Genomic DNA, 14684 nt, shown 5'->3' on the forward strand with positions numbered 1-14684 from the left:
CAGGATGAAGGGACAAAGGTAGTATTCATTGGCCCAGGAATGGAAAACATTTTGGGCTGAAAACAGAGAGGGTACAACCGGCTGACATAGGACCCAGAGGCTACGGGAGCCGCTCACCCCTTTGGACAAGTCGCAGGTCCAAAAGTGCTCGATAGACCTCCGGATGCCTAATTAGGGCCTGAATATTTGGGGATAGATGAGTGTAACTCAGCTCCCAAATGACATTGGTCACTGTCAACATGTTTCAAAAGTGATGACGATACGCTGATGATGATTATAATCATTTTCATTGACAATTTTTTCTGTTCCAAAGTGCAGGTTAGTGGCTATAATTTGTCATCCTATGAAATGACTTCACTTATGATCAAGCTACTTGTGGCCTAAATCTTACATAGCCCATTGGCCTATTCTAAAAATAGGTCATCAGGACATTGTAATTTTCTAGGAATGTTGTAAAAGTGATCATTTGAAAATTTAATTTCTTGCAGATTTACAGAAATTACGTGATGCATATTAATTTTCATCTGTTCGTGTAAAATCGTTATGATCAGTGTCTTCACATAAACAGATAACATTAATTATTAATAATATCATCAGGTCATTTGCGCACATCTGTTATTTCAAAAGTGTGGATCAAATTGGTAGCCCTTCACATCCAAGAAGTAGCGTTCGCTTTCCAAACGGTTGGTGACCCCTGCACTAGAGGAAGCGTCTCAGACACATGAATGTGAAGTGTCCTCTCAGGAAGCCAGCCCAGAGAGCGCTTCTGGAGTGAGGGCGCTGCCTAGAGGAGGAACTTATTAATGTTCAGTAAAGTGATCTCACCATGAGGTGTCACTACAGGATCCGAGCAGCATCACTCAAACGCTGCAGTAAACTACTTGCTCACTCCACTTATGATGATGATGATGATGATGATGATGATGATAATGATGATGATGCCCATTACAAAAGCTGTGTGTTAAAATGTGCCTTTGCAAAGGCATATATGTGATTAACACTGTCAGAGTTAGGAAGAAGAAGAAGAAAGTCAGGAAAAGCCTACAAGAACTCAAGAACTTCATTTTCGGGGTTAATCTATGGCATTTTAAATGGTGGGAAGTGCTGGAGTTTTCATGATTGGTAGTTCTCAATTTTTGTGATTGTTTGTATTTAATTCAGTTAGTTTTTATTAAGTTTTAGAGAAAGTTTGCATGTTTTTATGAGTTTTATTTGTTTTTTCATATATGGAGTATAGTATGTTGAGCACAACAAGCAAAAAAATGGTCTCAGTGTTGTGTAATAAATTGAAGTATTAGCTACAATTCAGTTGACCTTCCTTAATCAGTAGCTATGGATGTACAGCAATATGAAAATAAATACGTTTATAATAAAACTTGAATGCTCGTGTATTAAATTAATTGACAAATTTGAGAAAGAAGCCCTTTTTTGCAATAGTTATAGCTAGTTTTAGTCACTTTTATTGACTTACAATGTAGTTTCATGTCGTTTTGTTTTTTATCTTATTTTGTGATTTTTTTCAATTTTATTTCATTAGTTTTTGTAATCTATAATAACCTTAGTGTGCTGATTTTCATTTAACAATGATGTGTAGACATGGATCCACTGATTACAAAACCAAAATAGAATGCAAACGTGCAAATATTTGCAACCCACATCTAAAATTGAGATTGCGTAATCATGACTCAAAATACTTCCCATTTTAGTCTGTCGTCAAACCTCGTGTGTATTTTGCAGTAGATAAAACTGCTGCTATAATATTTGACCAATCCGGATAATGCACGGTAGCACAAAGTATATCCACTTGAGTCTCTGCAGCTGCTGTTGATTATTTACCCTGGCATCTCAACCATCACGCTGCGTGGCCCTGCCCCCTTACAGCAGCATGCAGTTGAAATAGCAGCTGCTTAGAACAAGCCAGAGCGCTGGGTACAGTAGTCTGGATCAAGCACTTGATGGGAGGGGGGAGGGAAATCAACTCCTTTCAATTATCAAGAATTAAGGCCTACTTATCACAATGCATTGTCTGAAAGCTCTGAGGACAGCCAACTTCCAACTATTTAAAAATGCCGGACTCACCACCAGAGTTGGAGCTGACAGCAGTGTTTTGTCCAAGACGCAGCAAGCTGTTTTTCTGCCCTGTCGGGTCACGGCATCACCGCACACCCACAGAGCCCTTCATCAGCAGACTGGTCCTGATGTGGGCCCGGGACATACCAAGTAGGTCATCACAGGCCACACTTATGTTGTTATAAATGAAGACTTTTTGGTGAAAGTAATTATATATATATATATATATATACTACAATAGGCCATGCTTTTCATGCTCATACTGTTCAGGGTGTACTGCATATGTCACTGTATAATTTGTTTTGTGTTAATAGGTTGATGTCCAGTATGGAGGACCTTCTTTTCTACACCATCACCGACGGTAGGGAGATGATCCCCCTGTCGCAGTTCATATCAGTGAGTAAACAGCAACCTCACATCGCCTGTGTCACATTGGTTTGACTTTTCCGTCACGGACATTCTGTGAATGTACACAAGCACATGTTCCCCTGCTGCCACTTGTGTTTCCTAAACACACCTCTGACATGTGTGCCAACTAACTTCAGGAGACATTCAAGAGCCCAGTATAAAAATACATCTGCAGTTCAGCCAAAAGTCATGGGGTGTCAAAGTTTTTTTTTTTTTTTTCATGTGATAGATATAGTGGCGATGACACGCAGGTAAAGGACACCACTACCAAATGGATTGAGCTAATTTCTCATTATACTGAAAGAAATTTTAAAAGTATTTTTCCAAAGTGTCCAGTTGGACAATGTGATGTTTTTGTGTATTCCTTTCATTTATTGATCACATTATGTAAAATCAGATCTGGTGAACTTTGTGTCGACTTTCTTCCTTAATGGAACATTCTGGATACCTTGGAGAAGAGACCCTTATGTACACAGTTGGTTTGCTCACGCTCTTCGGATGACTGGATGTGTTTGTAGAAGTGGTGCGGGTCGAAATAGTTAGTTCAACTAGGTGAGATTGCGCACAGACAGCAAACAATTGGCATCAGTGGTTGCAAAGACGCACATTTGTTCTTTTCCTTTTGTATAAAATCTGTTGCTGCAAGAGTTTACACAATAGAGGAACAGCTGAGATGATAATGTGAATAAATAAATTGTGTGACTTCATGTAATCTTAAACCATGGAAAAAATATTTATATTTTGCCATTTTTTAAAATCATGTCACATGTCATTGAATTGTTATTTTAGTATTTACAAACGCAAAACTGGCTAATTAAAAAAAATGCAATGTTCTACAAAGTCATTCTTTTGAAATTTTGGCCTTCCATCTCATTCCCCCACCTCCTGAAATGTCTTTTTTTCCATCCATGACGACTAATGCCCCTTGACCCCTCCACTCATGCTATGCCAGCTGAGCGAATCTCACGGCACACTATAACTAACTAACTAACTAACTAACTAACTAACTAACTAACTAACTAACTAACTAACTAACTAACTAACTAACTAACTAACTAAATAAATAAATAAATAAATAAATAAATAAATAAATAAATAAATAAATAAATAAATAAATAAATAAATGATGATATTTCTGAATGTATATACTATAACACATAACAAGACAACTCTTCTTTTTTGGTCTGTATAGGCTTTGCGAAAAACAGGTCTGTGGACCTCTGACCCTCGACTACGTGACTGCATGCGTCAGATTCGCCAGTTCACACTTGACACCCTGGAGCCAGCCATGATGGACAAAACGCTTTTTAGAAGGTATTTAAAGTGTCTTGGCTCTACTGCAATGCGCTCACGTGCTTCTCTCACTTTGAACCTCGGTCATTCCGAGAATATGAAAGGATGAGTAAAGTTGCTGGGCTTTCTAGGTTTTGAAGGTGATATTTAGGAAACGCTTTGGTGCTTGTGCTATTAGAGGTGCAGAGACTGACAGAGACAGGCGTTTCGAGGTGACAGCTGTCACCAGAAACTTTTCATATGCTCAACGGCCTCACAGAAAGGCTGAGATCCATTACGTAACCACGCTCAACACTTCCAGGTGCTAACAGATTGCTTCCCAACAAATGGAGAGAGAGAGAGAGAGAGAGAGAGAGAGAGAGAGAGAGAGAGAGAGAGAGAGAGACGATGGAAGACAAACTGGTTTTATGTGTGCTTTATTCTGTGTTCTTTTTTTAAATGTCTTATATTTTACCATGTGTTGTAAAATCAACTTGATGGTGAACCTAACCCATAATTCATAAATATTAAACATAAACATATTATATTAACACATAATATAAAATATTGGCATATTCTATTATTGTTTTGTTATTAGTAATGATATTATGACAACCCAATTTAAAAAAAATCAGGGCAGATTTGGAATCAGCACTGGGAAATTTTAGATGCATCTCTGATTGGAAAAAAAATATTAAATATGATTGGCGCAATTCTTTTTTTCTGTGATGTTTTTTTAACTTCAACTCTCTAATCCTCCTGCAGGTGTGTGGGTAACAACATTATGCTGCTGACTAAGGCTTTCCGAAAAATGTTCATCATCCCAGATTTTCAAGTGTTCACTCAGAAGATCAATGCAATGTATGACAGTGCACAGCGTCAAGATGGAGGACAAGTAAGTAATAGATGAAATTTTTAGTACAGCTATCATTAAGAAAATTGTACATGTGTATCTAATGTAGCTAACATGCTAGCTAACAGGAAGGATGCACGTCATTACTCATGTCTTCACACAGGTCGCTAATTACATTCCTCAACTTGCAAAATTCAGCCCTGACCTTTGGGGAGCATCTCTGTGTACCATCGATGGACAAAGGTAACCATCTTCTTTCATCAAATACATAAATTTATTTGAAAATTATTCAGCACATGCTTAATTCTTCCGTGTACAGGCACTCAGTGGGTGACACCAAGGTTCCCTTCTGTCTACAGTCGTGTGTCAAGCCACTGGAGTATGCCATTGCTGTACACGAATTGGGCAGTGAACACGTCCACCGGTTTGTGGGCAAAGAGCCCAGTGGATTCGGGTTCAACAAACTGTCGCTGAATAAGGAGGGTAAACCAGATTTTATGTTCATTATTCTATTTTACTTGAAAAACTCAAGCCGTATATGCAACCATATTCAGTTTAGTGCACCATCTGGCGCTGGTTTCCACTGTGGAGAGTTTTTGCCATCTCGTCAAATTCTTACTTTTTGTGCATAATTTTCAAGATTTAATATCAAAGATCATCAGACAAATGTACAAGTATTTTGCTTTTTTGTTATAAATCATCATCTAGAAACTGCCTTTTATTTGTTTATTTGTTCACATTATCTTTGTCTGATTTTGATATTTGTTTGATGATCTAAAATATTACAGAGGAAAAACTATGCAACATTAGTCTGTATTCCCTGACAATTTATGACAATGTAAACATGCTCTAAAATGTACTACCAAACAGTACAACCCCCCCCCCCCAAAAAAAAAACATTAAACCAGGTTATACAACTTTTGTTTTGCTAGATCCTGACCCATTACAACACATCTTGTGATAAGTGTTTACGAAGTAAATCTTTGAGGACGAACTGATAACATGCTGCCATTTGTTGTGCAGATAGACCACACAATCCAATGGTGAATGCTGGAGCTATCGTTATCAGTTCTTTAATAAAGGTAAACATTGCATGCCTGTCACCAGTAGGTTAAGTTTTTTTTTTTTTTTTTTCATAGAAAATGCACCCTGGCCTTGACTTCTACCGTGCTATTTAACACTTTCAATTACAGGCATTGATATGATTATATAATTACCTTTGGTGCAATGGCGATCTGATTTCTTATGAAACATGAGTAATTTTGGTGACTATTTTTCTAACCTGGAAGTAAGACGCCTGGTTGGGCGTGTATTTAGTCTGCAGTAAAGCAGTAGCTCCTCACATTATGACGTCATACAGTGAGGTCCCAGTCATTTCTTTGGATTGGGCGGGGCTGTTGCTTAGAAAGGAGGAATGAGCAGGAATGCTTTAAAATGAGTGAAGGGAGAGAAACGACACTGGTGGTGTTTTTGGTGAGGAATAGCATAAGTTAAATGACCGATGACCTAGTTGTTCATAGCAGATAGATTTCTTAACCAAAAACTGTCTGCAAAGCCATCTTATTTGTATTTGTCTTGGCAAAGAGTCAGCAAACACCCAACAATAGCTTCTGGCCAGTCAGTTGTTGCAGATGCTGGACTTTGACCATCACCGTTTAACTTGATGGACGACAAACTTACCTGTGGGCACAGAAAAACATTGGGTCAGTTGTGAGGTCTGTGTGTGTGTGTGTGTGTGTGGGGGGGGGGGGGGGGGGGGGGGGGGGGCGTGGTGCTGCAGACCAATCGGAGCAGCCACAGCAGTCGCGCCCTTGTCAGTTATGTAAATTTAAGTGGTTGTATAAGCTGTCATATAAGGTAGAAAAAATGTGTTTAACTTATGCACTATGTACTGAATATTTAACTGAGGTGTACCAGGCAGCAGTTAATACATATGACGTGAAAATTATGACGTCATGTCACCAGTCAAAGTACGCAAACACTGCCATCTATAGGACTGCTATACATCTTTGTTTCATTAGAACAGTGTTTCCCAACCAGTGTGCCGCGGCACAGATGTTCAGTTGTGCTGTGGGAAATTGTCCAACATTAAATACAGAGCGCATTGTAAACAGGATCGCCAAACCACAGGTGAGTTCGTGCAAGGCCTGGTCAGCCACTAGGGTCCATAAAACCATATATATTCCATGCAATGTAAGCGAGGCTTCCATAGTTTAATGGTTTGAGCTCTGGACTCTCACCCCAGTGACCTGGGTTCAAATCCCAGTGAGACCTTAATTATTTTATCATAGAAATAATTGCAGCACAGTTGCTCGTGTGCTGCCCCATATAACCATATATATTCCGTACAATGTAAGCGAGGTTTCCATAGTGTAGTGGTTAGTCCTCTGTACTCTCACCCCGGTGACCTGTGTTCAAATCCCAGTGAGATTAAAGTTATTTTATCATAGAAAAATTTGCAAAACTGTTGCTTGTGTGCTGCCCCATGTTACCATAATAACTACTTGCTGGTGAGCTGCTCCATAAAAGCATATATATTCCATGCAAGTTTAGCGAGGGCTCCATAGTGTAGTGGTTAGTATTCTGGACTCTCACCCCAGTAACCGGGGTTCAAATCCCATTGAGACCTCAAATATTTTATCGGAGGGAAAAAGCTTAAGTGAAAGTGAAAAGTGCCACACCCGCCCTCACCCCCACCTCCTAATTCACTGTTTGATCTGTGACGTCACTTGGACACTCCATTGGGTACACTGCCATTTTCAAGTGTACCTAATAAAAGGCCACTTTATTTGGGAAATACCATAGTCCAAGGTCACAGGCGTCAAGCTCTAGTCCTCAGGGCCGCATTCCAACATGTTTTCCAAGATTCCCTCGTTAAGTGCACCTGCGTGAAAAGTTTTAGCTCCTTTCACGTTCTGCAGGAGCTAAAACTTTTCACGCAGGTGCACTTAACGAGGGAATCACACGGACACTCCATTAGGTACACCGCCATTTTCAAGTGTACCTAATAACAGGCCACTTTATTAGGGAAATATCATGGTCAAAGGTCACAGATGTCAAGCTTTCGTCCTCGGGGCCGCGTTCCAACATGTTTTCCAAGATTCCCTCGTTAAGTGCACCTGCGTGAAAAGTTTTAGCTCCTTTCACGTTCTGCAGGAGCTAAAACTTTTCACGCAGGTGCACTTAACGAGGGAATCACACGGACACTCCATTAGGTACACCGCCATTTTCAAGTGTACCTAATAACAGGCCACTTTATTCGGGAAATATCATGGTCAAAGGTCACAGGTGTCAAGCTTTCGTCCTCGGGGCCGCGTTCCAACATGTTTTCCAAGATTCCTTCGTTAATGCGGCCCCAAGGACTAGAGCTTGACACCTGTGACCTTTGACCATGATATTTCCCTAATAAAGTGGCCTGTTATTGGTACACTTGAAAATGGCGGTGTACCTAATGGAGTGTCCAAGTGACGTCACAGATCAAACAGTGAATTAGGAGGTGGGGGTGAGGGCGGGTGTGGCACTTTTCACTTTCACTTAGCTTTTTCCCTATGATAAAATGTTTTAGGTTCCAACGGGATTCGAACCCGAGTCACTGGAGTGAGAGTCCAGAGCATTAACCACTACACTATGGAAGCCTCACTTAAGTTGCCTGGAATATATGTGGTTTTATGGATCAGCTCACAAGAAAATAGTTATAACGGTTATATGGGGCAGCACACAAGCAACTGTTCTATGATAAAACATTTTAGGTCCCAATGGAATTTGAATCCGGATCAGTGGGGTGAGAGTCCAGAGCACTAACCACTACACTATGGAAGCCTCGCTCAAGTTGTCTGGAATATGTATGGTTTTATGGATCAGCTCACAAGCAAATAGTTATAATGGTTATATGGGGCAGCACACGAGCAACTGTGTTGCAAATATTTCTTTGATAAAATGTTTTAGTTCTCACTGGGATTTGAACCTAGGTCGCTGGGGTGAGAGTTCAGCGCACTAACTACTACACTATAGAACCCTCGCTCACACTGTTTTTTTCCAATGAAAAGGTGTGCCGTGAATGAAAAAAGGTTGGGAAACACTCCACTAGAACAAAAAGTTTTTACGTTTGTCTTTTTTTTTTTGTTTCTTTACAGCCTGATTCCAAGACAGCAGAGAGATTCGACTATGTGAGCAAAGTGTTTTTAGTTTCATTCACTGTGTTTCCACTTCGCGCAATGTCATCTGCTTACATCGTTTGTAGGTAATGGACATTTTGAAGCGTACAGCGGGATCAGAGTATGTTGGCTTCAGCAATGCAACGTGAGTATCAGGATTACCTGCTAGCATTTTATTATTATTATTATTATTATTATTACCGTTGTAATGTGCTCACAGGTTCCAATCAGAACGGGAGACGGGCGATCGGAATTATGCAATTGGTTATTACCTCAAGGAAAAAAAGGTAAGTCTGCTAAGTTTGTTGCTTTTGTTTCCGAATGAATTACTATTTTTTTTATACTTGCAGTGCTTTCCAGAGAACGCTGACATGATTGATGCCCTCGACTTCTACTTTCAGGTGAACGTATTTCCAACTCATTTTAGTGACTGTTGCCATATTAAATCAGATGTATTGATTTTGAAGAGCTAAGTCTCAATGGACCGATACATACTGTATGAGTTCTTTGCATCCCAGCTGTGCTCCATCGAGATGACGTGCGAGTCGGGCAGCGTCATGGCGGCCACGCTGGCCAACGGCGGCATTTGTCCAATCACTGGCGAGCGCGTGCTGAGTACAGATGCGGTTCGGAACACGCTGAGTCTCATGCATTCCTGCGGGATGTACGACTTCTCCGGACAGTTTGCCTTCCATGTGAGACACTCTTTCAAAGGGCTCACCCACAAGAGTTGTTTCATTTCCATAGATGGGGCTTGTGTTTTGTTCTCTGCAGGTGGGCTTGCCTGCTAAATCTGGGGTTTCGGGTGCCGTGCTCCTGGTGGTCCCCAATGTTATGGGTATGATGTGTTGGTCTCCCTCGTTGGATCGTCTGGGGAACAGCGTGCGAGGCATTCATTTCTGCCAGGTACGTTGCAGATTTATCGATGGTCCTCAAAAAAAGTGATTAAGTCAAATATTTGTTTCGTAAGGACCTGGTGTCTCATTTTAACTTCCACAATTACGACAACCTGAGACACTTCACCAAGAAGCACGACCCCAGAAAAGGCTTAGGTGACGAGCCGGTGAGTTCGCAGCCAGGTTGTGTCTGGTCGCAAAATCAAAACATTGTCTTCATCTTCATTTCCCTTTCCATCCTTAAGAACCAGTCCATTGTAAACTTGATGTTTGCAGCCTACAGCGGCGATGTCTCTGCTCTAAGGAGGTACCAGAAGGGTTCTTAATTTTGTGTTTTGTTTTTCAATTTCAGCTTGACCTAAATTAAGCTTTCTATTGAATTTTTCCTGGCAAACAAAGTCAGTGTTTGTGTCCCATCTCTTCTTGACCTGCAGGTTTGCTCTTTCTACTTTGGACATGGATCAGAGAGACTACGACTCTCGGACAGCTCTCCACGTTGCTGCCTCAGAAGGTGACTCACTTTTAGTCTATCCATTTTCTATACTACTTGCCCCCAGGTCAAGGGTAACTAACAGCTTACTAGTCTGCGCAGGGTACACCCCTCAACTAATCTCTTATCTGACACTTCCACAAACATTCTTCTTCTAGGTCACATAGAAGCTGTGATCTTCCTCACTGATGAATGTAAAGTGAATCCTTCCATCAAAGACAGGTAGATGCAATTTACAATGTACTGTGCATTAATTGGTGTGATATTCAATAAAAGCCATCACCCAAAGATTTTTGGTCTTCTGGCATGGTGCTCATTGGCAGATGGGGGAACACACCTCTGGATGACGCCAGGCAGTTTGATCATCACGTCATCGCCACCATTCTGCAGCAGTACCAGCTTGCGTACAGCGGCGGGGAGTCGGCCAGCTTCAAGGAGGAGCAGAAGACCACCACGGACACACTGAACATCATCAACTGAGGGACCAGACCAGGATCAAAAGGAAAGCACTTGAAAGGATGCAGCAGGGTGACTCAGATACGGGATGAATGTTGGATTTTAGATGTGATTTGGGCAATTTATGTACATTTTCCGGTCAGAATATTAGGTACACTTGGGCACACAAAAGATCCATGAAAGCGTTGTGGATCATGGAAAGTGTAATATAGAGTAACGTTGCACAATATTTTATGGTACTGTGGAGGAAGATTTAATTTCATTTGTGATATAACACTTATAAGTTTACGTGCTGTATATACTAATTGTAGGAGTTGAGCTTGTTTCAATAGCTATAAAAAGCCAATTCCATTCAGGTAGTTTTATTTGTCCTCCCTGAATAGATAATGTAAATCTCAACTTGACAACATTTGTGATTTTCTGTAAGAGCTATTACATGTAAAGAAGCTCAGGATAAGGAATAATATTCTGAACTTCTGTTACGCACACATTGTTACTTCAAACATTTTTAGTAGCTTCGTTCAGGCTAAGTTTCATTGAAGTGTGGCAGAAGACAAAATCCTTCATGTTGTTCTCTTGTATAAAAATGTCACAATGATGTGAAGAAAACAAAATTGAAGTGATGCTCTTTTAATAAACAATATACAATATTAACATAACCGTGTGTGTGTAGCACCAGAAAAGTTGATCAACGCATGGCCTGATCAACATTAACAAGCTGCGTCAAAATTGATTTGACAAGCCTCACTTGTAAACACTAATATATGAGACAGCATTAGATAATTACAGAATTAATTTATGGACACAAGTAAGGAATAAACAAAATTGGGTCTTGAAAGGACACTTATGTTATTGGATGTTATCCTGACTAACAATCCTATTTCATGCAAGCGCAGCGCTCTTGACTTACAAGTGCCCCAAGTTACTATTTTTTTTTTTTTTTTTTTTTTTTACTTATTGCCAGACGTACAGGGGGGCCGTGAGGGCACTGCCCCCCTCTTAAAATACACTTGGACCACCCCAGGTGTCAGAGTAGATAATTGACTTTTGAGTGTTTCCCAATTCTTCCAGTAATTCTTTTCTGCATTTCCACCCATCCCACAAAAGGAACATCTAATGAATCTTAATCAGTGTTTTCTGAATAATATTGCGGACCATCTGAGATAACCTCGCCCCCCAAGAAAAAAAATCTTAGCCCCATCAGTGCTTCCAAGTAGTTTCTTAGTCAATGATACATAACTCAAAAATTGAATGAGCAAGCTTCTGATCCGCTGACTAAGTGAACCGAGAAGCAAAATTGGACGATTAAGGCACTATAATGTCTTCGCGTGTCAGCGAGGTGAGCTATCAAGTTAGCATGCATGTCAGCTTAACACACAGCAAAATGCTTCAATGGAACACTTTTCGTTGAAACCACCCAAATCAGTCCTTTGCAAGCCTAATTACGCTATCCCTCGAGACCCTCCGGCTCTGTCAAACCCGAGTGCGTGAGCAGCTCCCCGTCCCAAAGTCCAAACGCAGGGCAGAGGGGAATCTTGAAGCGCCCCCTAACGGAATGAACGATCTTTCGTTTCTCAATGTCAACCAGCCCCAGAGTGCCCGCTTCAAAGTCCAGCAAGATGCCCACACGGTCCGCTTTGCCCACCAAGGTGACGGGAACGATCTTATTGTTGGTCATGGCAAACCACTTGCGCTGAGCATAGCCAAACACCCATGAGGAGCTGCTGGTACCCACGCAGTCGTCGCGGGACATCAGCGCTTCGGCCACGCCCACGCGAAACTCCTGGGACCTTTTGACCGTCACCTCCCAGTAGTGGCGCCCGCCGGTGATCTTCTCGTCGCCAAACACCACGGCCCAGTCACGAAAACGCTCGGGGTTGTCTTGCGTGTGGCTGGGGTCCAGACCCAGCATGCGATAAATGACGCCTGTGTCTTTCTTGAAGAGGTCCAGACTGCTGTGAGCTGTCTTCTCATCAAGGCGGAACTGCAGATCTGCAAATTTGCTTTTACTATTTGCTTTGGGCAACAGAAATTATTTGTCAAACATTTTTTACATTAACTCTTTTGTCTGTTAAAAACATGTTTTTCTCTCTCTTTCGTTCTGCATGTTAATAAATCAAACCCTGAATCAAAACGTATTAATTATTATCATTACTATTATCATCGTCTTCATTATTATCATATTTATAACTATTAAACAGGTGAAGATAACCTTAGGCACATGAGAAAAAACGAGGGCATATTCTGACTCAACGCTATAAATCACCTAGAAAAGTTTATTTGCATCTTTGATTAAAAAAAATATCCTAATAATCTGTTGACCAGTGTAAACCTTTCTTTTTTGTATTAGAACGACTAATATACTCATCTGAATTCACAATCCACGTAAATTTGTTTTCTAATCTACAGAACTAAACAATAAACAAAAGGAAAAGATATTTTAAATGCATCGTTTTGAATCAGAATAAAAGTTTTACTCATCAGGTTGGGATTAAAAGTTAAAACTTTGCAAAGTTATCCAAGGCGCTGTGCAGTCTCCTACCACTTCCGTCGCGTTCGAGCGAGAAAAACATGAGCGCCTACTGACCTCCGAGCAGCTTCGAATTCCAAGTTAACGTATCTTTTTTTATGTGTGCAATTTTGAAATGTTCACTTACTGTTCGCAGGCGACGTAATGAATAGTCTTCTCGGCGTCCAGAGAACAATTTTTGGTCTTTGTCTCGCTGAGAAAAAGTTGACAGTTCGTCCGGCCAGACAACACAATCGAGCAACGCTGGCCGGTAACGCCATGTTTACTTGCTCACGCGCTCCCTTCGCTTCCGTTTTTCTCGCGTACCCAAACCAAGACTAACTGACGTTATCGCCCTCTGCAGGCACGGGGGAGAATATCAAACAGCACCATGGACAGCGACATTGCAAAATCTGTGGCGTCAATTTTGCAGCCCGGAAGTTCCAAAACGGAATGTGCGCTAAATAATGAAATTCGTCGTATGTATATTAAACTAAAATTCTTATAAATAAATAAATAAATAAATAAATAAATAAATAAATAAACAAACCTCGCCAAAACAATACCAGTGTTGACATGTCGACATGATGAAATGTACTATGAGTTATTATGACTGCATCTACTTATATTATGTCTAACATTCCAAGCAGGGCCAGTGCCCTAGATAAAAAGACTTCATTGCAATATCTGAAACTTGGATTATAAAGAGTCTTATGAACTTTCAAGAATCCTGATTATTCAGACACTTGCACCAAAAATTAACCACCACGTTGTTGTTGTATACAACTTACAATGTCACTTTTTTTTTTTTTTTTTTTGTGGTAGCAAAAGTCACATATACTATTAGTATTTAGTAATTATGGAGCTATGTGGTGTAAATTTCTGGTTAAAAATGGGGTAGGACTAGATAAGCACAATTGCTTACCTGTACATTAAACATAATTTTTGTGATTTTTTTCCAACCTGAGCACTTGGCTAACAAACAGTAATTTGAAGGGTCTCGTAAAATCAATATGCTATTCTATGTGTGCTTGTAAGCGTATTGCATTTTGTTCCCAACTCAAAGCAATACGCTTCCACAAGATAGGAACCTTATGGGGAAAATTATTATTTTTTTAAATCTTTAAAATGACAGACCTCTGTGTCAAGCCACGAACAAGCCAAGCAAAACAGCATGCAGTGTTAATGTTTTACATCTTTTACCGGGCCGTACAGTAGCCATTATTCCCACCTGCTACCATGCACACTTGTTTTTCTATGAAGCTATAATTCAGTCAAAATTCAGCCAGAATGAGTGAAATTGGTTATAAAAATGTTCTAGGAATTTTGACTGTAGGCTACAGAATAATTTTGTCATTACTCGGGAATTTGTGTTTCAAATGTTCTCAATTTGGGGAGGGGGGGTGGCATCTATTATTAGTCTTCCTAACGAAACTGGATCTTTTTTCAAGTTAACCACTTTAAAAAAAAATCATCAACATCATGCATGCTAAGAGCATGGCGTCGATCTCCTGTTCAAGACCTCCGCCACTGCTGCTATTGCTGTTTACTCAAACACACAAGAACGCGTACACGC

The 14684-nt window shown here is 40.5% G+C and overlaps 2 protein-coding genes across 3 annotated transcripts; one reads left to right on the forward strand and one right to left on the reverse strand.

The window, feature by feature from the left end:
- The first annotated feature begins 1903 nt into the window (after positions 1 to 1903).
- Positions 1904 to 11258, forward strand: gls2a (glutaminase 2a (liver, mitochondrial)). The gene is made up of 18 exons (XM_088368363.1): positions 1904 to 2220; positions 2385 to 2466; positions 3671 to 3792; positions 4516 to 4645; positions 4767 to 4846; positions 4923 to 5086; positions 5627 to 5685; positions 8737 to 8769; positions 8844 to 8902; positions 8978 to 9044; positions 9108 to 9158; positions 9276 to 9452; positions 9532 to 9663; positions 9728 to 9820; positions 9899 to 9960; positions 10088 to 10164; positions 10302 to 10365; positions 10467 to 11258. Exons 1-18 carry the CDS (start codon positions 2018 to 2020, stop codon positions 10621 to 10623), a joined length of 1812 nt encoding a protein of 603 aa, XP_088224489.1. The 5' UTR covers positions 1904 to 2017; the 3' UTR covers positions 10624 to 11258.
- Positions 10972 to 13436, reverse strand: spryd4 (SPRY domain containing 4). Of its 2 annotated transcripts, none has more exons than XM_088368364.1 (2): positions 13257 to 13436; positions 10972 to 12615 (listed from the first exon to the last, which is right to left on the reverse strand). In XM_088368364.1, the coding sequence occupies exons 1-2, from the start codon at positions 13387 to 13389 to the stop codon at positions 12047 to 12049; spliced, it is 702 nt and encodes a 233-aa protein (XP_088224490.1). In that variant the 5' UTR covers positions 13390 to 13436; the 3' UTR covers positions 10972 to 12046. The 2 variants fall into 2 exon arrangements, with proteins under 2 accessions (XP_088224490.1, XP_088224492.1); XM_088368366.1 differs by having other exon boundaries at positions 10972 to 12591; positions 13257 to 13428.
- Between the last annotated feature and the right edge of the window lie 1248 nt (positions 13437 to 14684).

The sequence above is a fragment of the Syngnathus floridae genome, chromosome 2, assembly GCF_059516105.1.
Source record: "Syngnathus floridae isolate MCC-2025c chromosome 2, RoL_Sflo_1.0, whole genome shotgun sequence".
Taxonomy (NCBI): domain Eukaryota; kingdom Metazoa; phylum Chordata; class Actinopteri; order Syngnathiformes; family Syngnathidae; genus Syngnathus; species Syngnathus floridae.

What these genes read in the sequence shown, in the direction of transcription:
- gls2a (XM_088368363.1), top strand. Translation starts at nt 2,018, where the DNA reads ATGCATTGTCTGAAAGCTCTGAGGACAGCCAACTTCCAACTATTTAAA. An exon ending in ACTGTCGCTGAATAAGGAGG is followed by an intron (nt 5,087 to 5,626) that starts GTAAACCAGATT and finishes TTTGTTGTGCAG; the next exon opens with ATAGACCACACAATCCAATG. An exon ending in CCACGTTGCTGCCTCAGAAG is followed by an intron (nt 10,165 to 10,301) that starts GTGACTCACTTT and finishes TTCTTCTTCTAG; the next exon opens with GTCACATAGAAGCTGTGATC.
- spryd4 (XM_088368364.1), bottom strand. Translation starts at nt 13,389, where the DNA reads ATGGCGTTACCGGCCAGCGTTGCTCGATTGTGTTGTCTGGCCGGACGA. An exon ending in CATTACGTCGCCTGCGAACA is followed by an intron (nt 12,616 to 13,256) that starts GTAAGTGAACAT and finishes TGTTGCCCAAAG; the next exon opens with CAAATAGTAAAAGCAAATTT.